This window comes from Panthera tigris, chromosome E3, assembly GCF_018350195.1.
Source record: "Panthera tigris isolate Pti1 chromosome E3, P.tigris_Pti1_mat1.1, whole genome shotgun sequence".
Taxonomy (NCBI): domain Eukaryota; kingdom Metazoa; phylum Chordata; class Mammalia; order Carnivora; family Felidae; genus Panthera; species Panthera tigris.
Window position 1 is genome coordinate 27,400,672 of NC_056675.1, and position 27,320 is coordinate 27,427,991.

General features: G+C 50.0%; 1 protein-coding gene across 1 annotated transcript in view; it reads right to left on the reverse strand.

Moving 5' to 3' along the window:
- The window catches only part of XYLT1 (xylosyltransferase 1), a 311,804-nt gene that overhangs the window by 60,980 nt on the left and 223,504 nt on the right, over positions 1-27,320 (reverse strand). Inside the window, exons 4-5 of the mRNA XM_042972051.1 lie at positions 22,421-22,593; positions 21,230-21,432 (exon numbers count right to left, since the gene is read on the reverse strand). Of these exons, the coding sequence (XP_042827985.1) occupies positions 21,230-21,432; positions 22,421-22,593 (376 nt within the window). The remainder of the gene's footprint in view (positions 1-21,229; positions 21,433-22,420; positions 22,594-27,320) is intronic.

Sequence of the window (27,320 nt, forward strand, 5' to 3'; positions counted from 1 at the left end):
AGCTTGAGAACAAAGCCGAGACTAATGTCTCTCTGCAGCTGGTGCCCTTGCTGCCCCTAAAAGGCTGAGGTCGGCCAAAAAAGGAGACCCTCAGAAGCTGGAATCCCTTTTTTCCTACCTTATCTTCTTACTATTTCTTCCTTTTCTCTCTTAGGCAGTTGAACCACATACAGTAAAAAGTCACCATAATACCCAGAAGAATTGAAAAGCCAGTGTTGAAACAAAAACTTCTATATAAATGTTCACAGCAGCACCATGCACAACAGCAAAAGGCGGAAACGACTCAAACGTCCACGGAAGGGTGAACCAAGAAACCCAATGTGGTACATCCTTACAGCGGAGTATTATTCGGCCGTAAGACAGAATGAGGCACTGATATCTGCTACCATGTGGCTGGACTTTGTGAACATCATGCTAAATGACACCAGCCAGGCAAAAAGACCACATATCACAGGGTTCCATTTATATGAAGTATCCGGAATAGGTAAACCCATGCACACTGGTGATTGCCGGGGCCCAGGGACAGGAAGGAACAAAGAGCCACCGCTCACTAGCTTTTCGGGATGACTCAAATGTCCGGCACCGGGGTGATGGTGGTTGCACCACATCGTGAATGTACCACGTGTCACTTGTGGTGATTTCTATCGGTTGAACTCCAATATTCCAAAGCGAAAAAAACAAAGTTCATCATCACACAGCTCCGACGACAACCATGGTAGGCGTGTTGTAAACGTTTCGTGCACTCTACGTGTTTATCCTCACAACTCCCCTAGAAAGGAGGCAGCACTGGATTCCTTTCACAATGGACACACTGACTTCTCAAGCCGGCCTAGCTTCTCTAGTACCAGGGCTGTTGCGGCTGCTAACTACGGGGGACAGAGGTCAAGCGCTCCAGGAACCGGATCTGCGTCCACCCTCACTGTGCCTTCCCAAAGACCTCATGAGGTGGCTGCCATTATTATCACCCATTTTGCAGATGAGGAAGGACAAAGAAGTTCCATGACCTCTTCTGGCTCAGACAGCCCACGTGTAACAGAAGCGGCCACCTGACCTCAGAGTCCCAGGGCTTTGGCACAGAGGCTTGGTCACGGAAATGGAGGGAAGGTGGACAGCACAGTGTCTACCTCCCGGCCCTGTTCGTGGAAGATGGGGACAACTAGGTTCCCTGCCACACGACGTCAAGAGATCACTTGGGATCCGGACCCTCTCCCAGGCTGCAGGGAAGCCAGCAGTGTGATGTCCGCGGCCGGGCAAGTATGATGTGCCACCATCCCCCCCTGCTGGGCTCCCACACGGGGGCCCCCCTGGGTCTGTGCTGGCACCTCCAGTTAAGTGGAGAAGCAGCAGAGCCAACTTGAGGATTTATGAGAACCCATCACGGCTCATTGTTCTCCTGAAATCGAGTCTCTGGCACTTTGGAATGTTTTCCATTTTCATGGTGGGAAAATCTGAAAATGCCTCTAGCTGAAAGAAATAAGTAAAGACAAAACCTTTCCACTGGTCTTCAATCCACAACGAAGCTCAGAGATGCCATTTAATAGTTGTGGAAGCGAACAACATGGGACGAAGGATCAGCGAGTCTTCCGCCACATAGGAATAAATGACAGCAGGGGCTGCCGCCTGCCGCCGTTGTAGGGGGTGGCCACCGACCGTCAGTCTGCTCCTACAGCCCTCACTGCACAGAGAACTCGCTGAGCTCCTGCGACATGCCAGGCACTGTGCCAGGCACTAGAGACACAGCCTCAGCAGAAGACCTGTCACTGCCATGCTTGTGGAACTGTCAACCTAGCGAACTGGCCCGTCTAGGTCACCCCACGGTCGTTGTGCATTGAGCACCTGCTCTGTGCCAGGCAAGGCCCTGCAAGTTCCATCCTCACGGCGAAGGCTGCGGCGGGGCACTGTGACGCTGTCCATGTTACAGATGACAAAACCGAGGTGTGCCAAGGGTGAGCAACCTGCCCCAAGCTTTTGGGGCCAGTAAACGAGACGACTGGATTCAGACTCTGCGGACTCCCCACACGCACACTTCTGATCCCTTTCCTACGATGCCCGAAGGCCCGAGCCCCAGAAAATTTCTGCCAAACAGAGAACCGAAAGAGGGTTTCTGGGTCCAGCTCCAGCTTATAGTATCTCCCCAGGAACCCCCCGAGGCACGGAGACGAAGAGCACTATGTGCCGCAGAGAGGCCCAAGAGAGAAGAAATAATAGCGGTGAAACAACAGGGGGGAATAGCCTGCTGGAAAGTAATTACCTGAGCTATCATGCACACATCCGCTCGCACAAAGTACCCGCTATCATATTTCCTTCTCCAGCAGCCTGGTAGACTTCTCTACTTTTTTTTCTTCTTTCCTTCCTTTTCCCCCCAATGCCAAACAACCGAATAGGAGCTGAGGCAATCTCATCATGGCACTTTCCAACCTAAAACTTTCCCAAGATAACCTGCTGCTTTTAGGATAAACTCAGGCTCTCAGGGTCTCAGGCTGTCTGGGCCCCGCCTAACTCTCCAGCCCGGTTCTCTATGTGCTTATCCCCCTGCCCACACCAGCCGCTATTGACCTGATGCATGGTCCGTGTTGCCTCGTGTCTCAGGGCTTTGTAGCCCGCTCTGCTTGGAACACTCATGCCCCATTGTTCACCCAGTTAATTCCTTCTGTCCTTTCAATTCTCAGCTCAGAGACACTTCTCCAGGGAAGCTCTCTCTGACTCCTGAGAAGAGAAACGGTTATATGCACAGTGGTTTCCTACGTTATATGCATGTAAACTTCCTTCCTGACAATGGCGTGAAGATGTGATTATTTAATGGTCAAATCTGTGACGGCAGAGATGTTAACTACCCTATTGGTAGCTATAACCCCAGATCCTAGCAAATGTCTGGCACGCTGGATGTTTCTACAAGTGTGTATTGACTGACTGTCTGAATGAATCAATCAATCAATACTGAGGTCCTAAAGCTGATATTTCATTAGAATGCATTTCGTGGTCATTGTCTTGGTTAAAAATTTCTCTCTCCCTAAATCAACGTGGCAACCTATGGCAGACTCGTGAGACAGATTACAGACAGGGACCCCAAACACATCTAGGTGGGGAACCGGACCCACAAGATCAACCAGAGATACAGAAGGTAAAAGTACACGGGTCTGGTCACTCTGGGCAATCTTGGAGAATTAGCTGGCATCACGGCATTCATCAGCAACTTGCCAGGTCAGCCGAGGAAAGAGAAATGAGTCTTGTGCTTTCAGGGGGAGCAGGAAGTTGGGGTAAGTGCTGAAATCAATGAGTCTTGGGATTCAACATCATTAACCTTTCTGATTCAGAATGAGGAAGGTGGCACAGGGTGAATTACAGTGCTAATGGGCACACGGTATTTCTGACGGGTTTGTACAGAGAAGGCTGATGGGAACAACGTATGATCTTCTCTGGCTGAAGGATACTATGCGAGGCTGGACAGGCCTATAGTCATGGAGGACACTCTGTGAACAAACTCCCCATCCCCTCTTGGCTGGCTTGGTCAGGAGACAGGGATGGGGGAGCTGTAGTTCACACACTGCTTTCCAGCTCGAGTTTAGGACTGGTAAGCGATGCAGGTTGGGGAAAATAAAGTAAAAGGAGACTATTGTTTAGTATCAAGTTCAGCTACCCAGGGCTGAGTGGGAGTCCAGGCCAGGGTCTGGGGGAGGTTACCAGAAGCCCTTACCATTCTTTCTCTGTCCAGGGTCATGAAATCTGAAGCAAGGAGTGGATCGCACGCCAGTGCCTGGGTGGGCAGAACCATCTATAAAGGCCATGCATGGGAAGATGGTGGGTGGGGAAGCGAATCTGCAGAGGCTGAAACCTGTGTGTTCTGGGCAAGGCCATGACCTGAAATGTGGGAGACCTGGCAGAATGGTATGGATCACGGGTCTGTGAACAATGGTCTGCCCTTGCTTTCGTAAATAAAGTTTGATGGTAACACAGCCTAGCCTGTCTGCTTATGTATGGTCTGCGGCTGCCTTATTGCTACAACGGTAGAACTGTGTCATTGTGACCATCTGGCCCACAAAACTGATGTAATTACTACCTGGTCCTTTATGAAAAAAAAAGTTGATTGACCTCTGCCATTGTGCTTCTCTCTCTGTGACCCTTCACACACCTTCCTCTCAACTTGTTGCCTTAACCCCCTTTTTAAGTGTCTTCTTGGGCCCTCCCTCCTCCATCCACACTGTATGTTCCCTTGGACACATTTCCACTGGATGTGCCATCCACCTGCTGATGTCTTGTCTCTTTCCCTCACCAGCATGGAAGGAGGCACGGCAGTAACATACTTTATTTACTGCTATACCCCAGCAGCCAGAAAACTGCCGGGCATACAATAGGCACTCAATAAATACTTGTGGAATTGACTGAAGAGCCACTTACACCTTGTATACTTGCTTTAACATTTTCCTATTTGGATCAACTGTATTTTTACTTTCTTAAGGTTATTTATTTTGAGAGAGAAAGAGAGCAAGTGTGGGGGAGGGGCAGAGAGAGACAGAAGGAGAGAGAAAATCCCAAGTAGACTCTGCTCTGTCAATGCAGAGCCCAATGTGGGGCTCGAACCAGAAATGTCAGATGGTAACCTGACCCAAAGTCAAGAGTCGGATGCTTAACCAAATGAACCACCTGGTCGCCCCTCAACTGTATTTTTAAATAAAATTTCAGCCTCAGAAATCTGGGGTATGTCAGGTCTTCCTTGTATGTGTTAATATAAATAAATATTGACGTTTTCAAAAATGTCTGCATACCACTTTAAATCGTCTTGCACGCTGCAAGTGGCTTGTGAATTAGACTTGGGAAGCCCTGGCTTGTGGTTAAGGATGCGGGTGGGTTTAAGTCCGAGCTCCGTCTCACGGGAAGCGAGCAATAGTGGGCAAACTCATGTCCCTTCTCTCTAATGAGGATGCTGAAGGTCCCATCTCACCAGGCAGCTGAGAGGTTAGGTGAGATTTGGGAAGCACTTGGCTCAGTCCCCCGCACATGCTCAGGACTGGACGTACAGAGGTGGGGACGTTTGGCAGAGGGGTGTCTCCTGGTAAGTCAGTGTATGACCACGCAGCTTCTCTTGCCTCCCAGTCCTGCGGCCGTCGCTCCTAGTGAATGAAGCCGGGCAGAAGCCACCCCGGAGTGGACAAGGTTCCACCATATCCCTGGCAAAGCAATTTGGATTAATGGGACTATTTAGCTGTAGGTGCCTGGAGAATGCATTGTTTAAACTAACTTGTTAGAAACATCCCCAGGGCGGCAAACTTTTAAACAAAGATTGACTCTGTAATCAAAAACTGCTTGGCCTTAAACCACATTCAGCATCCCAAAGAGCGCAATTACGTTGAGAAAGGGAGGGTGATGTTTGCGCCTCTAGCTGGGTTTGCCAAGTAATGTTGACTGATGGACACGATTAAATTGCACCGGGGAGAATCCTCTGGAGGAGTAAAGGACACAGGAGGCAGGCGGTGGCTCTGGGGGACACCGTTTCCATTCTTCCTCCACAAGGGAGCAAAACACTGATGTGGGATTCCACTGGGCCCCTCACCCTGGGAAAACTGGCCCGCACCACCAACTGACTTCCTCTTTCCCCAACCTCTACTTGATTATGTGGCATTATGGGCAATGGGCCAAGGCCAGAATCCGGGTTCCAGATGATCCATCTGGACTGGGTGGGGCTTCTCACTTCAGAAGGACAGGGGCGATGGAGAAAGGCTTCTGTTCGTGACACTATCCCTCAGGCTGTGGACCCATCCAGATGTCTGAGCCACGTTCTGACCCTGCCTAGGGGCCTTGCAATGGCCACCGGGTTGGCCAGAGGCGTATCACTTGAGCCTGGGGAGAGGGGTGGAGCGGTGAGGACGGTGAGTTGGTTTAGGAGTAGAACTATGAAGGCACATTCCACCTTGAAACTGAAGGAGACTGTAGCAACACAGATTCAAGAGTAAGCCGAATGGAGAAGGACAGTGGTGTTTCTGCCCACTGAGCTCAAGCAGGCTGATCGACAAGGAGGGTCTTTTCAAACAGCCTTACGGGGGGGCAGGGAGGTGGGGGCCAGGTTTGCTCAACTGCAGACACATCCCAACAGGGCTCCGACCAAGGCAACAGCCTTCAGGACTCCCTGTAACCACCACATCTCCTCAAAGGTAAGTGTGTGCGCTCTCTCTGGGTCTGCATTTCAATAGCAGTACAAGGATACAGAGAGATAAAAAACAGGAAGGAATAAAGAAAACGACCACAAAAAAGGCCAGATCACGCTTTTTTTTTGTCTACAGTTAAGAACTGTGAAGGATTTTTAGCTTGCATGATAATAATAGGAGAACCACTTCGTGAGCGCCTGTAATAAACGCCCAGCTCTGGCTTAGGTCCTGTGTTTGAGTGTCTCCCAATGCCATAATGCCACCCTGAGGAAATGGCTGTGGGGAAGGGGCTCTGGTTGGCTTTCTCATATTAGGGCCCCATCTGCTCATCTCCTTCCTAGACTCTCCCAAAAGGAGAAGGAACTGATGGTATGATTATGCAGTGCCAGAGACATTTCTTGGACAGGGTTATCAGGGGCTGGGTTACCATCTGGTGAAAGCCCCCACCTGCACTCCACTACTTTTTCTCCCATTTCTTGCCTCAAACCTCGGCTGTGCCTGAGTCCTTGGGGCGAGGACCAGCCACACATTTCTCTCTTGCCTCTTCCCTTCATGCAACTGGGTGGATACAGTAGCGAAGGTCTCCCCGGCAGACCTGGCATACCTCTCTCCTCTGTGCCCGTCGGCACGGCGGAGCATCCTGGTCCTGACATTCAGATGGTGGTAGGGATGAACATGAGCCCCCATGGAGGTGGGAGCCAGGCCTGAGCCATTGTGTTCTAACCCATTTGTTTATCAGAGAGCTTTCAGAGCAGGACTTGAGGCAGGGCTCGGATCCCCGCGTGGCTGCTGTTCCTCACGTGGCTTCCTGACAAGTAACATGATCACCTCCCTCTTCCAGGTGAGAAAACGGAAACCCAGGAAGCTTGGAGTCACCTGTCTCAAGATGATACAGGCAGCAGGGGACAGATTCAAGCCCAGGTCAGGCCGACACACAGGGCCTCTCATGTGCCCTGGCAGAGCGAGGAATGGTGCAGAAAATGCCAGCGTCGGTTAGGTTTTGCTGTAGAACAACTGTGCATATCTGGAGGGACGGCAGCCATTCTTTCTGAATTAGCCTTCCTGAGGCTAACATTTAAATGAGTGAGGGTTCCATCAGGCACCGCAGTCCAGCAGTTAGGGGAAGACTCTGAAGGGTGAAATCAGGAGGGGACAGGATTATAAAGGAACTTGAAAGCCAGGGCAGTTCCAGCTAATGCAGGACAGCTGGCTCCTCAGTCTATGCCTTGAGCAGAGACAACTGGTAGAGTCCCGATCTTTTACCGGCCAGAGAGGGAGAGCGCCCATCTGGAAATGGGGCCACTCTAGCCACGGCGGCCACGTGCTGGGGTTCAAGTTCTTGTCTGACTGGCTTCTTCCCCTGGGGTCAAGGGCTTGTGCATCTCGCTGGCCGACCTCATGGAGCACAAAGCACACTGCACTTGGGAGTCACTGAGCCTGCGTGCCAATTCCCGCTCGGCCACTGCCAAGCTGTGTAACCTTTGGCAGGTCATTCGGACTCACTAAGCCTCGTGCCCTTCTCTGCCCCACCCCTCCTCCATCCAGCGGAGCTAAAGCAGAAAGTGATGGGGGCTTGGCGGCTGTTGAACACGGACGACTCTGGGTTCAGGCTCTGGCTTGCACTGCTGCTCTCTTGGCTCCTGGACATGTCTGCCTCCTGGACTCTCATCCAGGTGGAGAGCACGTGGACTCACATGGGAGGACGCGTGGGAGAGCCGTGCTGCCCACTGGGTGCACTAGGACGTGCTGGTGAAGAACTCAGCTCTTGTCTCTCCTCCGGTGATAGAAGAAGTGTGGGTTCGGACTCCGGCTCTGATCCCCACCCAGGGTGAGACGTGGGGCAGATTCCTTAACTTTTCTTAGCCTCAGTTTCTTCACCTGCAAGATGGGATACTGCCACAGCACCTGCCTTCTGGGGTTGAGGACACACTGGCCGGGGATTCCCTGGATGGTTCAGTACTGGCAAAATGCTAGCTGATGAGCATTACGATTAGCTACGGGAGTCTGGCAGATCCCTTTTTTCTTTATTAAGTTTATTTATTTATTTTGAGAGACACAGAAAGTACAAGCAAGGGAGGGGAAGAGAGAGAAGGAGAGAGAGAATCCCAAGCAGGCTCTGCACTGTCGTCACAGAGCCCGATGTGGGGCTTGAACTCATGAACTGGGAGATCACGACCTGAGCCGAAACCAAGAGTCAGATGCTTCACCAGCTAGGCCACCCAGGCACCCCAGGCACCCCCAGAGTCTGGCAGACTCACCGGGCATCTACTTTGAAACTCCACTATGGACCACTCTCTACAGTGGGCAATGACTCTGAGTGGCAGCAAGGGGGAGGGAGGAAATATATAATAATAATAATAATAATAATAATAATAATAATAATACCACCACCACCCACAAGTTTCCATCCCAATGGCTGGAACTTAACCCTGTCCCTTGGGCCCATCGCATGCAAACCTCTGCTATCATCAATAAAAAGGGAGCGGAAACATTCCTCCCTTATTCCACTTGACCTCTGAAGACATGCTGTCCCTCCAGACTGCCCTCGACACTAACCCCTACTGGCAGGGGGATGTGAGGGGGGAGGGTGTGGAAGAACAACGGGCTCGCCGGTGCAGATCACCCATGTTGTGGACCACCTGGGGCTCACAGCCAAACTCCCGGACTGTACTTGGATGCACCTGGAGCATCCCAGAACGCACACCACCCTGCTCTCGGCCACTGGCGGGCAAGCCACATAAATGAAGGCTTTGCTTTCCTGAGAAGCACACATGCAAAACGCACCAGGAAGGAAGATGCCCAGGGAGGGAAATGTCCCAACCCCAGGCACACAGACAGCCGCTGCCAAGGAGAAGCAGCACGCCCTGAGCTCTGGGGAGGGAAGAGTTAGGAAGAGCATACGCTGCGAAATTCAGTGCACAGTCACACCGGGATCCCACGAGACTGGCATCAGACTGGCAGAGGACAGAGGCCACGTGGGTTTCTGAACTGGCGGCATCCAGTCTCCCTCACCTTGTGGACAGGGGTGCACTTCTCTCCAGCGGAAGTATTTCTGCCCCGTGACACAAACGGAAGGGCCGTGAAGGCCGGAGTTTTTGGTTGCTTTTGTTCAGTACTCCACGTGATCACCTAGGCCTGTGCTGCTTGATATGCTATTGGTTTACATTCAAATTAAAACCAAATCACATTTAAAATTTAGCTCCTCAGCCCCACAGGGCACATTTCAAGCCCTTCTTCTTTTTGTTTTTAAGTTTCATTTCAAGCTCTTCATAGCCACACATGTCTAGTGGCTGCTGCACAGTCATAGAACATTCCGATCACTGAAGTCCTATCGCACGGTGCTGCCTACAACACTTCCTGGTGTCCAGAAGGATCTTAGCATGTGTTGAATGAATGAATGAATGAATGAATGACCAAAGCGCTCTACTTCTGCTGGCAAAGAATGGACATAGGGGGCAAGATCGAACCACCTTTCCCTGGGACTTGGAATTTTTTTTTTCCAGTGATGAAAGAATGGAAAAATGAACACAATGGTAAGCACAGAGACAATATGGCTGGAACGTATTTAAGCCAAACAGCGGCATCCCTTGGGTGAAACAGTCACATCATTCTGCCCTTCTTCCTGCAAACTTATTCTTGCAAGAACATCCTTCCTTATCTGGTAGCCAAGACAGCGCTTTAAAGCGATATGACCACCCTTGGCTTTCTCAAGAGCCTCAGTGCTTTTCCACCAAGTCCCATGAGAACTCCCCAAACCTGGGCTTCACTCCGCTTGTCCAGGGGATGCTCTGGGTCAGTCCTTGCCCTTCCCCCAGAGAGCCCGATGGGTTGTCCAACCGAAGATGCAGCTCAGGAAAGAAACCCAGACCAGCTGGCGAGAGGAAAGCCAACCACATTTCTGCTAAGGCAGGAGTGCGCTCTGTCAGGCTGAGAAATAACAGGGCTGAGGAAATGATTATTTTGCTACTAGATGCAAACAAACCTGCTAACGGCATAATTACCGGCATGTCTTTCCAGCTTCCTCATGAACAACAGCCTGAGAAGGTACACCCTTTCCAACTTGCACATTATCTGGGCGGAGTTTTCCTCAGAAGGCGTCACACCAGGGTCGGAGGGTCTCAGGAGAGAGGATGTGCATCTCTGAGCACCCGGAGAGTGAAAGTGGCTAAATGCCGAGAAAGTGGCCAACAAGAGATGGTCACACCTGCAGACCTGGGTGTTGGGCCCCCAAGTAGGACTTCCCACAAGGTACTAAGGCTACTACAGAATTTTCCATCATAGCATTTACCTTACTATTTGTTACTGTAATTAAGTGACCACGTCTTTCCGACATCAGTGGTTTTCAACTCTTGCTGTGTCTTCCAATCATGTGGGGAGCTTTAAAAAATACACAGATTCTTGCTTCTGACAAGGAATTTATATTCAACTGGTCTGGGTGGAGTTGTGATGTTTTTAAAGAATCTGATATTTTAAAGGCATCTGCAGGAAAATGTCCAAACATCACGTGGAACCCTGACTTTCCCCTGTTGAGAACTATGTGACAGGAGACCGTACTCATTGTGAAGGGACCCTGTCTTGCTGCCTGCTGCACCCCCAGGACACGGTGCGTGGTAGGTAGATGTGTGGGACATGGCTGTTGAATTTTGAGAGACACAGGGAGGGTCACACTGGGATCCCTTAAAAAGGAAGGAAATTCGGAAGTGGAAAATACCAGTTCCATCCCAACATGGCGCTGAGAGGAGGGAATCTACCTAAGAATTGCCTTCATAGTGGGCTCCAGATGCTGCTGGAGACCCAGGACAGCATCAGCCCATCTCACAGGGCAGCTGCCTCATGTGCTTGGCCCAGGAAGGGGCCATGGGAGGCCAAAGGGCATCCTTCCTCCCCAAATTTCCATCCACTTGGCACCTCAGAAGGTGACCTTATTTGCAAAGAGGGTCTCTGTAGATATAATTAGTTAAGATGAGGTCACAGTGGATTAAGGTGGGCCCTGAATCCAACCACTTATGTCCCCATAAGGTCATATGAAGATGGCGGCAAAGAATGGCATGATGCATCTACAAGGCAAGGAGCCCCAAGGGAGGCCTCTCCCCTAGAGCCTGCAGAGGGAGCACAGCCCTGCGACACCTTGATTTCAGACTCCCCGCCTCCAGAGCTGTAAGGTTCTGCAGGCTGTTTTGAGCCACCCAGTCAATGGGAATTTCTTTTAGCAGCCCCAAGACACTAGGACAGAGGCTAAGGGCAGGGAGAGAAGAGGTAAGTGGGCAGGAGAAGGAAGAGGGGCACAGGCCTGGTAAGTCTCCTTGTGTGTTTCTCCAGACTCTGCTTCTTTCCCTCCCCACTTCCGTTGCTCTGCTCCACCCTACTACTCTTCCCTCTCGTTCCTGAGCTCTGCTGGCTGTTCTCTGCCCCAGGGACTTTGCCTATGTTGTTCCCCTTTGCCTGACACCTCCACTCCTGTTTTTTTCCATAGTGGACCCCATTTCAGGACGTGGCTTAAACATACTCTTGACAGGCATTTTATCTACCTCGACCACTAAAGTAGGACCCCCTTTTATTCTCCGTCACGGCACCCTGTCATTATTTAACTTCTACAATCTCCGTTTCTCCCAGAGATTGTAAGCTCTCGAGGTCTCGAAGCTCCAGCCCATTTTCAGGCTCTGGAGCACCTCCGTCCTCCTGGCGGACTCTGATGGCCCAGGTATGTGGCGAGGAGGGTCTGACGGGCCAAGACGGAGGGGATTGAGGGTGGGAATGTACATGAGAGAGACGGCTGGGGCGGAATTCTGCAGACCTGGATGAGTGACGAGGTGGTGGGTGCACAGGTTTCCAGACACTGGTGAGCGGAGTGTGAAATGAAGTGAACTGGTGGAGGCTGGGAAGAAGTTCTAGAAGAATCATTTGAAAGCCGTGGCCTGTGGGGGAGACAGTTCCCTGCAGTTCTAGGGAGAGCTATGTCAGCTATTCAAAACTTCTAAGGGTGATAGGGCTCTTTGCTCCAGGAATCTATGCTCCTTAAAAAGAGTAAGAAACACCTCACATCTATTAGTATGGGTACTATCAAAGAACCCAGAAATAAGACATTTTGGCGAGGATGTAAAGAGACTGGAGCCTTGTGCATGGCTGTGGAAAATGGTGTGCAATGGCTGTAAAAAAAAAAAAAAATAGAATTACCATACAATCTAGTAATTCTACTTCTGGGTATATCCCCCAGAACCCCCTGAAAGCCGGGAGGTGAAGAAATATTTTTACAGCCATGTTCACAGTAGCATTGTTGACGACAGAAAAGAGATGGAAACAACACAGGTGTCCATCAGTGGGGGATGAATGGGTAAGCAGAGTGTGGTACAAATATACATGTGGTGGATTATTTCTTAGCCTTAAAAGGCAAGGAAATTCGGACACCTGCTACAACACGGATGAACCTTGAGGACATTATGCTACGTGAAACAAGCCAGTCACAGAAAGACAAACACCGTATGATCCCATTTACAGGATGGACCTAGAGGAGTCAAATTTGCAGAAACAGAAGACAGAGTGCTGGCTGCCAGGAGCCAGGGAGGGGACAATGTGGACCTGTCGTATCAGGAACACAGAGCTTCAGTTGTGCAAGATGAAAAGGGCTCTGTGGACTGGCTGCCTAGCAGTGTGAAGGAATGTACTCAACACTACCAAACTGGACATGTGAAAATGGCTAATATGGTAAATTTTATGCTACTGTACTTTGCCATAGTTAAAAACAAATGAACCAAGAGGGGTCTTGAGTCACATTCTTCCATGGTCCTCCCACTAATCACCAGGCTGTCCCGGCTGCCTCACACTCAGTGCTCTTCTGACCGCTGGGCATGCCGGCTTCTCTGCACCAGCCCCTGCTCTGTGAGTCTCCCCAGTGGGGCGGTTCCGTGCAGGGTGGGATCCTGGTCCCCAAAAGAAGGCGGCTGCCGGGCTCTGTGTGATGAGAAGACTAAATGGCTGTTTGCATTCAGGCAGCGTGTGACGACTCCCAGGACGCCGGCCTCCAGAGAGGACTGGCGAGCATCCGGGGGGTCTCTAGGCCTGCTTCTGGGGTCAGCAGAAGCAACCACCTCCTTCCCTGCTGGGCTCTCCACTCCCACCTGTGCTCCACCATCCCCCCACCCCCCGCCCCCCGCAACTGTCTGCCACAGCAGCCTAAGTGATCTCTTCATACTGTGAAGGTGACTTTTCCTCGTTAAGACCACACAGCTCAGGGCTAAGAATTAAACCACCCACCAGGTGATCCAAAATCCCTGCAGGGACTGGCCTTGAGCTACCTCACTGGTAGAAAGGCATTCCTTTGCTCTTTGTGTTTCAGCCACATTAGCCTTCTTTCAACTCTTCAAACAGACCAAGGTCCCTCCTACCGCAGGGCCTTTGCTCATGCCACCCCTTTCTCAGAACACTCTCCTGGCACCCCTCGTGCTCTACTAGGGAACTACCACCCATCATGCCCATCTCAGCTCACACGCTGCCTCTTCAAAGGGTGTCCCAGGCCCCCAGCTCAGGGGAGGTACACTAGCTGGGTGCTTTTACACCCCTTCCTTCCCTTCAGAACACCTGCCTTACCTTGTAATGGTATGTGCATCTGTGTCATCATTCTGATTGATGCCCATCTTCCCTCTATTAATAACAAGGGCTGTCACATGGACAGCACTACTGTGTGCTAAGCACTTCACACACAGGAACTCACTTAACCCTCTTAGCAACCATATGGGGTGGTGCTGTTATTATCCCCACTTTACATATGAGGCGATTAAGGCACTGAGACATTAAGTGATTTTCTCAAGTCCAAATTCACACGGCTAGTGAACAGAAGGGCTAGGATTTGAACCGAGGTGGTCTGGCTCGAGTCCACACCCTTGACTGACCTCTGATGAAGGCAGAGTCTAACATGCTTCTCCTCACTGCTGAATACCTGCTGCCCAGCCCAGTGTCGGGCACACAGTAGGAGCTCAGTACATATTTACTGAGTGACTGAGGAGGTCAGAAGGAGCCCCATCTCCTGAACTCATTGTGGGAGTAGAAATCTGTTTTCAGCTGCCTTCAGAAGGGGTCTGGATGATTCAGGAAGGAAAGAGGCATGCTTAATGCTCAGATTCTAGGCCTTCATCCTTCTACCTTCAAACCCAAATCTGTTTCAACCAACCAGAGACTGAAAACTCAGTCAAGGAGGGCCAGGCTGAGTGGGAAAGGTCACTGGGCCTGCGTGGACAGGGATATGCAGATCATCATTGCCACCCGGCCCTGGCATCCCCATGACTCAGCCCTGAGTCCCTCAGTACCACGGCCGTGTATAGTCTCGGGCAATGGAGCCATAACTTCTTAAGCCAGACGAGGCCCTCCATTCATGGCACACAGCACAATCCAAGCCAAGAGACTGGGCTTGTGGGCAGCCCTAAGAATTCTGGGTCCATCAACTGAGGAACAGATAGACTGTGATATATCCACACAGTCGAAGAGCAAAATCAGTCATAAAAAGGAACGAAGTACTGATACATGCTACGATGTGGATGAGCGAGAAAACATGCCAAATGAAAGAAGCCAATCGCAAAACGTCACACATCGTATGATTCCATTCGTATGAAATATCCAGAAAAGGCAAATTCATAGAAGCAGATTAGTGGTTGACGGGAAATGGTTGGGGAAGGTGAATGGGGAGGGACTACTTAATAGACACAGGGTTTCCTCTTGGGATGATAAGAAAGTTCTAGAAGCGGACAGCGGTGGTGAATGCACTCCGTGCCATGGCATCAAACTCCTCAAAATGGTTAATCACACGTTAAGTGAATTCTGCCCCCATTAAAAGAAAAAAAAAAAAAAGGGAAGCTCTGCCACCTTACCGGCTGCATCCTTCTAGTCAAATTTCTTAATTATCTTTGTGCCTCGGTTTTTTCATCTGAAAAATGGGGATACTGAAAGTGTGTACGTCATAGAGCTGCTGTCGGGACTATGTCAAACACTCAGAATTATGCCAGGGATATGCATTTGCTGTGGTTGCGATTTGCTATTAACAACAGGAGTTCTTTGAGCACTGAAAGATCACTGAGCAACCAACGGAATGAAAAGCAGGGAAGCAATTGCACACAGATGCCTGGGCATCCGTACTGGTTAACGTAACTTCAAAGCATAGGCTGAGCAGGACCTGTGCTGTGAAGATCACCCAGGGTCTGACTTCCTGCAGAATTTACTCGAAGTTCTGTTTTATTACTAACCTCCTTAAATTTTCTTACACAGGAGAAGTTACATTTTGAGGAATGAGGATTGAGACAAAGTGTATGTTAAAAGCCTCAGCAGAGGGCCTAACACACAGTAGGTGCACAGTAGGTATTTGTTGGATCTGGATGTGAGTTCGGCTCCATCGGTCCTATGTAAACATTGGTCTAGAACAGCAGGGAAGTCCCTGACACACCCAGTTCCTGTTGTCATGAGCTGGAGCTTCCTGCTGAGGCACCACAGATCTGCTCTTAACGCTCCTGGCCTGGGGCTCTGCTGTCTTATGACAGCAGTTTGGGTCTATGGTCAGGTGTAACTTCCATGGCCACATGGTGGGCCCCACTGGGTTAGACCTTACTGCAGCGGATCCGCAAGAGGCAGAATTAGTAGATCCCAGATTTAGCTTGAAAAATTTCAGTACTGTTTCCCCTGTCACACACATGCATGCACACATGCACATCTGCACGCCAGACAGAAAGTGAGCCCTGGGGGCGCCTGGGTGGCTCAGTTGGTTAAGCTTCTGACCCTTGGTTTCGCCTCAAGTGATGATCTCACGGTTTGTGAGTTCGAGCCCTGCATCGTGTTCCGTGCCGTGGACAGTGCGGAGCCTGCTTGGCATTTTCTCTCTCTCCCTCTCTTTCTCTACCCCTCCTACTCTCTCTCTCTCAAAATAAATAAACTTAAAAAAAAAAAAAGAAAAGAAAGAAACTCTCAGAGGGGCCATGGACACACTCAACCCTCCTTCTGTTTGCATCTGCTTTGTCTGGGACACAGGACCTAGTGTAGGATAGAGAGTGTGGGGTCTCTCACGACTAGCTCAAACCAGCAACAGTGAGAAATATTTTTGGTTTTGTCTCTAAGGTCCATCTAACTAGAGGATACTAACTAGTGGAGCTTCCTGCCTTAGTAAGCTCAATATACTCAACAAAACCACCGTGTCCTTTGAAGACTCAACGCCTAGCAGGACCTCGGCGTTTGAAATATCTATTTTCATCCATGCCCTGCAGCCAAAACCAACAGCAACCAGAGCCTACACGGGCCAGGACGTCACATCACATCACAGCACAGCAGGAGGGTCTGGATTCTTTAAACACACTTAGCTTGCATATTCCAAATACAGGGCTACAGTTCACGGTCACAAACAAGTTGGTTCTGTCCTGTTTTCTTGAGACATTTGGACTTCATTGTCTAACTTTGCTTTTCCCCCTTTTAAAAGAGATGGGAGTTCAAGTAATATTTTACCAGTCTTTTCTTCAGTAAAGGGAACAAAGGAAGCAACTCGGTTGATGATGAAGTCCTGCCTGTGAAGCCCTCATGATTCCACTGCTGGAATAAGAATAGCCTGTGTTTATCCAGAATTTTCCATGTGTCAGGCACTGTGCTAAGCCCTTGATGTACTATTTCCTTGACCCCTCCTAACATTCCTATAAAATAGGTGCTAACATTGTGTCCCTTTCTTAGGTGGACAAACTGAGAAGCAAAAAGCAGAGGCAACGTGCACGGTCCCCAAGGCCAGGGCAGTGGCTCAGAATCTCCAACCAGGCTGTCTGTGTGCAGGGCCCAAACAAGGCTAGGAGCCCGTAAAGATCAGTGAGTCTTTATGACTTGAGAGGCCAAGAGTCTGGCCCTTCAGTTAGAGTTGGGCAGGGGACACAGAGAGGTGAGGTCAAATCACAGAATGGCTCAGACTAGCCATGTGGGGTGGACTCTGCCCTCGGAAATCCCCGAAGTTTTGAGAACCTCCTAGAAGCTTCTGACTTGGGCACTCGTGCCCCTTTGAGAAGGCTGCTAAGTGTGCTCACCCTTCCTGGGACGGGAGAAGTAGTGGTTTTGGAAGCTACAGATGGAGCGGCAGATGGGAAGTGAAAGCCTATCAGAGTTGCCCAGGATAAAACCATTCATCTGCAAAATTCATATGTTTTTGCGTGGGGCGACTTCCCAGAAACAATAGCAGGAGGAACCAGCAGTGCTTGATGCAGAAAGTACCTCAGGCCATGAGGCTGGCAAAGTGAAGTGGGCAGAAGAAGGGGGTGGGGGTGGGGGGCGAAGGGTGCTGGAAATGACAACAGTGAGGGTAGAGGGGGAGAAAGACAGACTGACAGAGGTACAGAGAGACCTGGAGCATTAAAGCTAAAGAAGCTAAAAATACCAAGACTCCCTTCTCTGGAACCCAGAATAGGTTTGGCACATGGTCTAGGAAAGTATTTCTGGGCCCCTCAGAAATATAGGAGGTTCAGCCTTGGATTCAGGTCAAGAATTAACAGCTGACATTTACTGAGCCCTTTGTAAGTGCCTGACACTTTGTTAGGCTCTCTTACCCTACCCTGATTTCACAAAGACCGAATTTACTTCCAGATGGTCACACAGCTAGTGAAGTTGGCGGAACACGGACTCAAACCCTAAGCCAAGTGATGGGACTCAGAGCACCCACCCTCGGGGATGTGTAAGTGCTAGAGATCCTGACACCCTGGCCCAGGTGACCTGGTTGTGTCTACGGTTGTGGCAAAGCAACACTGGGCCCCTAGGGGGCAGCCTCGAGATCTGGCGGAAGTCTCCCGGGAAGGGCCCTGGGCACAAGAATGCCCACTGGACCTAAAGAGGTCTCTGGCCGAGTGCCACAACTTCATCTAGGCTGAGATGACCTCAGCCTGCATTGGAGGTCCAGAGGAGGAATGATCAGACTTGGGACAAGAGGTGACCTTTCCACCTCCAAGGACCTTCTCTGAAGGCATTTCCCTGCAACCACTACCTTGCCCAGCTTGAGGGATGGGATTGTTTCCTGCTTTGTGGTCCAGGTAGCCTGGGGCCATCTCGCCACTCTGGGCCCGGCTGACTTCCCCAAGGAAGCAGAAAGAACACCAACCTTGGAATGGGACAGAACTGGTTCTCGTTTCCAATCTACCATGTGTTTCTTACATGATGTTGGGTCTCAGTTTGCCCTTGTGTAAAAGGGGTTTGCTTTGGGAGCTGAAGGAAGTGTCTACTTCATTAGACGTTATGCTCAACATATGAACTCAGTCCTTTCTTGGAAGACAGAGGGAGAAGGTCCTAACTCACCCCTGCCCGGTGCTTCTCTATACTCACATCTCCTCATTCTTTTGTTTATTATATTCCATCCATTTATAAATTTCTCAAATGCATCAAGTTCATCTCAGACCCATGTCTTGACCAGACTGGTCTCTCAAGAAGCATTTTCAACTAGAAGCATTTTTGCCCCTTGGGGACATTGGGCAAAGTCTGGGGATATTGGTGGTTGTCCCAAATGAGTCGGTGGGGGGGGTGGGGAGGCAAGGCACTATTGGATCTAGTGGACTGAGGCCAGGGGCTGCTGCTAAATGTCATGCTGTGCACAGAACAGTCCCCAAAAGAAAGAGTCATCCAACTCAATATGTCATCAGTGCCCAGTCTAGAATGATCTGGGGCCTACTCTAGAATGATCTCTGTCTCATTTGCCTGACAATCTTTTAATCCTTCAGTTTTCAAGTTAAAACTGCAAGTTGAGATGTTCTGACCTCTGACCATGTCCACCCCCTAGTCATCCCCTTGCTTTCTAGCTCTTTCACACCTTGCATGGCGCCTCTAATTCCACCTTCACAGACAGGGGACCTGCTCCACCAGGTAGGGCCTGGGGCGCTTTTGCTCACTAAATGCCCAATTAGTGCTTAGCATAGGAGTTGCTTAACGAACGTCTGTGGAATGGGCATCTGAACAAATGAGTAAATAAGTAAGAATCTGCCCGCCATGTTTCATAATCTGTTTGCCTTGCTATCCTATGAACAAAAGAAAATAGGTATGTTTCTAAGGATCATTTTTCTCAGGTGCAAGGGTGCCAGGTGGACCCTGCCTAAACTGGCCAAAGAGTGTGCCTTCCCCAGGTTCCCGCCAGGGCCCAGGGCTTCCCAGCCAACAATGAGATGCCACCAACCAAGGATGGAAGGAAGGCACCAGGAATCACATCGTGAAGGAGATGGAGACAATTCTAGCTTTAGACAGAGAACATCCCTCCACGCCTGTATCTTATTTGGTTCCTGATTCAAAACCCAAACTCCTGGGGATGTGTACTTTCCATATTTGATGACATTAAGAATGATGGTTTAGGTGCGATCACCCTGTGGATGTTAGGTTAAAAGAACTTATCTTTCTGGGAGGTATACGGAAACACACACACAACTACATGGTGTCTTGGGAGTGCTTCAGTGGGGCCGCGGGAAGAGGGTGATAGCACAGTCACGTCAGCACTGGCCACGACCTGATTCCAGCTGAAACCAGGTGATGTGTACGTGAGGGTTCCCTATACTATTCTCAGCACACGTATGTGTGTTTGAAAACTGCCCTGATAACTTTTTAAAAAAAATTTTTCTAATGTTTATTTTTGAGAAAGAGAGAGAGACAGAGACAGAACATGAGGAGGGGAGGGACAGAGAAAGGGAGATACAGAATCCAAAGCAGGTTCCAGGCTCCAAGCTGCCAGAACAGAGTCTGACACAGGGCTCAAACTCATCAGCCGCGAGATTATGACCGAGCCGAAGTCGGATGCTTAACCGACTGAACCACCCACGTGCCCAAAAACGTTTCCTTCTTTTTCTTTTTTTAAAAGATGCCTTCATGTGGCTCTTGTGTGAAAGTACTGTCCTCACCCAATACCCTCGTGCCACCAGAGGAAGTTAGGCCCCCCGCCCTTCGCTCTCTGTCCTCTTCTCCTTTTTAGCCCCACCAATAAATCAGGCTGGAAGACACAACACAGCCAAGCAAAGAGCTGCCTTCCAGCAGGAAATACATTTCATTTTCTTTGCCTTCTCTCCCCGTCCCCCCGTCTAGAGGGGTTTCCTTTTTTACAGCCTATTTTCAAGAGCAGATCAATGTTTGGGCCAAAGGACAGATGTTCCTGGTGGCATCTCAGTTTCTCAGTGCCTCAGGGCTGCTGGCCGCCCCACCAGCTCCACACAATCGTGGCTGGCAGCCTGCAGGCCCACAGCGGGCAGACGTTGGAGAATAGCTTGCCGTTTGATACTTTCACGTGAAACCTCCCAATTTTTAAATGTGCGCAAACCGTTGTTTTGTTAACGGTTGTTAGGGACCAAGCACAGAGACCTGTGGGTGTCCAATAGCCCAAAAACACACGTCTGTGACTCTGCCGGGCCTAACACAACTGACCTCCCTTCCTCCACTCTGCTTCCCTTTCCAACACCTTGCCCTGCCTCTAATCAAACATGCCAGAGACTCCCAGATTCTAGAACGAACATCATGTCACTGCAGGAATCTTTATGATCTCTTAGCTCTCTATCCCTTGCATACTCCATTCCAGCCACACTGAGCCCCACTGTGCCCCCCCCCCCCCAGTACACCAGGCGCATTCCCAGCAGCCGCAGTTCCCTCCGCCTAGACCACTTTCCCAGTCAGAGCAACTCACCCCTCCTCCTGTTCTTCTCCATAAGGACTTCCCCAGCCACTCTTATTAAAATCACAACTCTCTCCTGCTGCTACGTTCTGCTCTGTTCTTCTCACATGCCACCGTACTATTTTGTTGTGGTCTCCCCCACTTGAATGGAAGCTCCCCGCAGGTAGGGGTTTTGTGGTCTCTTCTGTGTACCCTTGAACAGAGCTGGGGACACCGTGCCCTCAGTAAATAAACACTAGCTGAATGAGTGAACGAACGCACCCGTGATGCTCAGGTCTGGTGCGGATCCCAGGCCGGAAGACCCCAAGTGTAAGGTCTCCACAGCATCTCATGGAGGCAGAATGCTTCTCCAGCCCGGCGGCCATGTGCCTCTGCCTCTGGTTTCACAGCTCGGACCAAGGAAAGCAAGAGGAAGCCAAGACCTTAGCGCAGGCCGGCCTGGGGCCACAGGCCGCCTTACCTGATGGGGTAGTCGGCTGCGCTGAGGTTGATGAAGAAGTCCCAGGGCCAGTCGGTCATCTCCAGGAGGTCACGCATGCCCTGCAGGTATGTGGACAGGAGGCTGGCTCCTCCCCAGATGGTGGCCATCCGCCAGGGGGTGACGCGAACGTTGTCATACTGTCTGGCAAACTGGAGCACTTGCCGATGTAGGTAATTAGAGCGCTTTTCCCAGGAGAGAAAAGGGGACAATTCAGCAGCCCAGAAAACACGCAGACATGCCCCTCGGCTTCTGTCCCTTCCCTTCTAGTTGACAGGGCTTCTGAACATACTGGACTTTGCCAAGTAACTGGTTCAGGCCTGCAGGGTCTTTCTATGTGGCTGTGTGAAACTTTATTATTTTTAAAAACTTGTTTTAGGTACTTGAAATGCAGATTCCCTGGCCCCACTTCTGAGCTGATGGTTCACTCTATGTGGGCTGGTGCCTGGGATGCTGCATTTTAATACAAGACTGAGGCATGTGGTCTGAGGATAATAAGCTAAGAAGTACGACCGTGTCTAAACCTGGTGTGTATGTTGAGGGATGGAACTTCTCCATGACCTTCCCAAAGTCCTGCTGTGATCAAGCGTCCCGTTTTTCCTCGTCGACTACTGACATAATCGTGTCAGGTCAGCAGACCGACAGAAACCTCTACCTCAGGCGTAAGTCGGCTGCGGGGTTTTTATAAATAAAGTTTTATTGGGACACAGCCGCACATGCTCATTTATACATTTCTTATGGCTGCTTTCACGCCACATTGCAGAGCGGAGTTGCTGCAGCAGAGAGTGTAGAGCTCATATTTACCATCTGGCCCTTTCTGGGACATGTGTGCCCACCCCTGGGATAGCCCCGCTCACAAAGCGGCAGGCACTGTATTGGGCAGTGGGGCAGTGAGGAAAAAGAGGTAAGAAAAACAACGTTTACAGATAAAGTCTAAAGTCACAACTGGGGACTTTGAAACACACACACACACACACACACACACACACACACACACACACACACACACTGTGCCTCTCTCTCTTTTTCTCTCTCCCCCAGACCAAATGCTACAAGGAGAGGCAGCTGATTAGACTATCAGACTTGCCTGAGAGGCAGGGCAGCTTGGAGAGGGGCAGACAGACGGGCCAAGAAAGGCAGCAAGGGGTGGCAAGCGGGGGAGGAGTTCCTCACCTTGTCCACGTGGATGTAGTAGAAATGGTCTTTGTGGTATATGGCCTTGAACATGCGCTGCAGCTGCCGAGAGGCCCGGCCGTGGACCACCAGGACGAAGGCGATTCTGACTGGGTTGGCCAGCATGTACTCCACCGAATCCTCGTCCCACTGAACGTTCTTGTTGGCTTTGCCTGGGGACAACCCAAGAGACCACAGAGGTGGGTGAGGCCCAGAGGTTCTTTGGTGAGAGACAGGGAGTTTCTCTAATGCTTCAGTTGGGGACTATTTGAAAGGCACGGTCATCACATCAGGCCCTGACACCTAATCCAGCTTAACTAAGCTTGTCGTGGACACTTACAACGTCCTGGTACAAATGTGGGGGACCATGAGGTCCATAAAGGCAGGGTTCCAAACCCCAAGAAGCTTTAAAAAAGCTGATGGAGACCTAAGCACATGTATTAAACTATAGAACAAGGAGAGAGGAAATGAGAGGTGTAAGAGTTGTGTCTCTGAACTGCAGGGGAAGGAGGAGGTATTTCTGAGCTGGAAAACACAAGATACATGAGCTGGCTTTGCCTGTCAAGCACCCACTCTTCCTTCTCCTCCTAACAGCACCCTTTTTTGTAAAAATTGTGGTAAGAAGAGAAAATATGGTATCTGCCCTCTTACACTTTTAAGATCACAGCAGAGTATTGTTGATTTTAAGCACAATGTCACACAGAAGGTCTCTAGAACTAAGTCATCTCCCAAAATGAAAACTTTCTCATACAGGACGTTGGGGGCATCGTCCCCCTCCTCCATCCTCAGTCTACATGGATGGGGAGGGTCTCCATTATCGGTGACAGGGAAGGTCACAGAGCTTAAGGCCTGGCCAATCAGAACACTGTATCTCTCTGGCAATGAACAGTGTGTATGGTTCAGAGACGGATGTGTGACCCAAAGAAGCTAATTAGCCAAGAAGACAGTAGAATTTCAGACTTTTGTTGCAACAAGTAGATTAGAGAGGCTCCCCTTCTGCAATACATAAAACTGCAAGACTCTAAGAGCCCATTTATCCCCACCTGGACAAAGATTTTTTTCTGAGAGAAAAGCCAACACAGAGGAGGCACTGCTGAGTCATGGGATCCTAATGACCCCGCCTGAGTTAGCTCTATCAGTCCTGCTGGAGGTCAGCCACCATCATCTCTTGGTTTTCTTAGAAAGCCCAGATGCTAGACCAGAACCACCTGCATCTACGTGGTTCCATATGTCTTTTACCCTAGAATAGCCTTAAAGATTCCTTTTCTCCTCCTTTCCCTTGCAAACACTCCAAGGGCAGGGCTTCAAGGAGGAACACAGCCTGCTGGGTTAGTTCATTACAATTTTGACTAGAGATCTTCTGCCTGACTGCCTTTGGCTCAAACTTGATTTCTTCTGGCTTCTAGGTTTATGAGACCCAGAACGTTGCAGGTGTCCCAGGATGTCAGCTTGGAAAACAGAGAACCAGGAGCGGTTAGTCTGGAGCTCTGGAGACTGGGAGCCTGCCGCTGTCACTGGAAAGCTGAGCGACTGCCAAATGAACACGGCTCCTTCTATGCTGTTCCAGAAGACAGGATGAAATTAACATGGATGATGTCCAGATCACGTGGCCCAGCCTTTACGGCCTACGTGACCTACCTCCTGAGGCCCTCTGTGCCCTGCGTGCCTTACCGTCTACCTTGCTACCTGGCCTACTTTCTTTTCCTTGAGCCATTTCATTTCTGCCTCAGGACCTTCTCACTGGCTATTCCTGTTACCTGGAACACCCTCTCCCTAGATCTTTGCATGGCTGTAGCTTGTCATTAGTTCATAGCTCAACAGAAGAACACCTGCCGCCACCAGCCACATCACTCTCTTTCACCTCACCGTATCTCAATTTCTGCATAGCATTTAATACCATCTTAAACTGTTTATCTGTTTACTTATTAATTGTTTGAACACTCCACTAGGACATAAACTCCAAGAGATGAGAGGCTATTTCAGTGTTGTTTATCAATGAACACTCAATGCTATAACAGGATCTGGCACACATCTGGTTCTCGCTGGAAAAAAAAAAAAAAGCGATAGGAGGGTACATTTTGGTTTGGTCCGTAATAATAACAATACGTTTCACTGAGCGCCGACCAGCCCTTGCCTTTCATTATTTCACTCAATCCTCTTAACAACCCTGCATGATAGTGCTATTATTCCCATTTTGCAAGTGAGGAAACCGTAGCTTAGAGAGGCCAAGGGATTTGTTTATTCAAGGTTACAATGCTTTAATTATTCAGCTGAGATTCAAACCTGGATCCATTTCCAGAGCCTATGTCCTTAAACACTAATATATACTACGGTACCACACCTAGACTTTGGAAAAGTTTATAACAATTCTGCTTGAGTTGAGGAGAGGACAGGAAACACCAGAGGGGCTCCTGGGTGGCTCAGTCGGGTAAGCATCAAGCTTTTCATTTTGGCTCAGGTCACGATCCCAGGGTCGTGGGATCAAGCCCCGTGTCAGGCTCTGTGCTGACCATGGAGGCTGCTTAAGATTCTCTCTCTCCCTCTGCCCCTTTTCCCTGTTCATGTACACTCTCTCTAAAAGAGAAAATAAAAAACAAAACAACCCCTACTCAATTCTGCTTTTTAATGAAATAGCCTGTAAATTAGTCATTTTAGCTAGGTAGACATGCATTCAAGGTCTATCATAGGCACTGCAGGAAGGATTCCTATGTTACGTGGGAGGCTGACTCTCGATGGCCAATAAGATCCTACCTTTTCATCCATCCATCCATCGAAATCCAACCACCCATCCAGCAAACCATTCGACAACCCATCCAGCACAGCACTCAACAGCTTATCATCCAGAAAACCAAGCATCCATTCATCCATGCACCCATCCATCCACTCATCACCTTTAAAACCATCCTTCCATCCACTTACCCAGCATCCTCAAAGCAAATCACCCATGCCCGCACTCTTCCAACTATCAACTTGGTGATTCATGCCATATTAATTTAGCCTGTACCTCTTTGCCAAGTACTGTTCTAGGTACCAGTAAAATAAAATTCAGGGGAAAAAATCCTTATCTTTGAGGAGCTCAGCCAGCTGGGGCAAACAGAAGACAACGGTCACTTGTTTTAGGATAGGAGTGTCTTCAGCTTGCCCTCAGAGTGGGGAAGGGGTGAGCGGTCTGCCTGCAGAGCTAGGGGGCACCTTAGGAAGTTCAGCTCAAAGCTTCTGAGCCCATCTTTTTAAGTACTCGTGGTGGATCCCAGCGTCTTTGGCTCCTTGGCTGTTTAGCCAGTAGCTGCGATCCTGGGGATAATTACCATCTTGGCTCTTGTTGCAGACAGACTGAGCAGCAACCAGAAAGGGTTATCCTAACCACCCTCTAATCTTCCCTCCAAACCAATCACAAATACTCTGGGCTTTCCCGGTGATTATATGAGAGGGGCATGCCTGGAGGAATCGTGTCCCTTTAAACACTCACACAACTATCCATCCATCCACCCACCCACCCACCCAGCATCCTTAAAACCCCCCACATGCCAGCCCTGGACAACGCCTGAAGTGCTGAGACACGTAGGATGTGAGCCTGTTTTCACAAATGGATTATGAATGGACTAAGGAATGTGAGAATCCAAAGTAAAAAGATGATAATGTGTAAGAAAAGCTTATATTCTCCTTCCCATGACTGCAGCCTAAAGGCAACATACTGATCTTCACCATGCTGGCTGCGACCTCGCCTTCCCTTCCTTGGAGACTATTTAACAAAGGGAGGAACGTTTAGAGACAATGGCTACCTGTGCCCCTTTTTACCACCTGGACTTCATCGGGTGGTTTTTCAAAGGCCTAAAGGTGGCCCACGACACCGTATTTTCTAGGAAGTTCACTCTGCAGGGGCTCCTGCTGGTCCTCAGGTAACAGTGCTCATCCCTACACCAAGGTGTCTGGGTAACACTGATCTGGAGCTCCCCACACCTGCAGCTTCCTGGGCCTCTAGGATCAGCCGGTGGTCTCTGGCCGTGGATATCTCTTGCCATGCTGCTGAAGGGGTGAATGAATGAATGGAAGGAAGGAATGCATTCTGGACACGAGCCACTGCTCCGGTCCAGAGGAGCTGATGTCACTTGAGGGCCTGCTACCCATCAGCCTGTGCCGGACCGGGTTTGCGGGAGAGTTACTTGGCTCTGGGGGAATGCAGAGTCAGCCTGTGAGGCTCAGAGAAATCAGCATGTCTCCCCAGGGTCACACACAAGCCCAAATCTAGTCTGCTACCTCTACCTGCCTCCAGGGCATCAGAGGGTAGAGAGACAGAGAGGGTTGGCGTCAGACCCTGTGCAGATTTTTCTTTTTTTAAAAAAAAAATGTTTTTAGTGTTTATTTTTGAGAGAGAGAAAGAGGGAGGGAGGGAGGGAGGGGGGTCAGAGAGAGAGGGAGACAGAATCCAAAGCAGGCTCCAGGCTGTGAGCTGTCAGCACAGAGCCTGATGTGGGGCTTAAACCCACAAACTGAAAGATCATGACCCGAGCCAAAGGTGGATGCTTAACTGACTGAGCCACCCAGGAGCCCCCCATGTGCTGGTCTTTAAAGAGATTTGTGCACTGATGTTCAAGAAAACCTTTCGTAACTTTCTTTAGGGTTTTAGAAAGAAGAACAGATTCACGGACAGACAGACACAGATGTGAATGCTTCCCTTCTGAAGAAAAGGAACCGAGCCCCAGGGAAATCAGGCACTATCACTCCAGCGACAGAGCCTCTGGACTGAAAGCCATCCCCGGGTCAGAGAGCTGGTGTGGGGAGCAACCAAGAGAAGAGGGAACAAAAAACCCCAGGTTCCTCTGGAGTCCGGCTATTTTGGGGATAGGGGTGGGCAGGAAAGAACTGAAATACCTGAAGAAAGGAGACACACACACACACA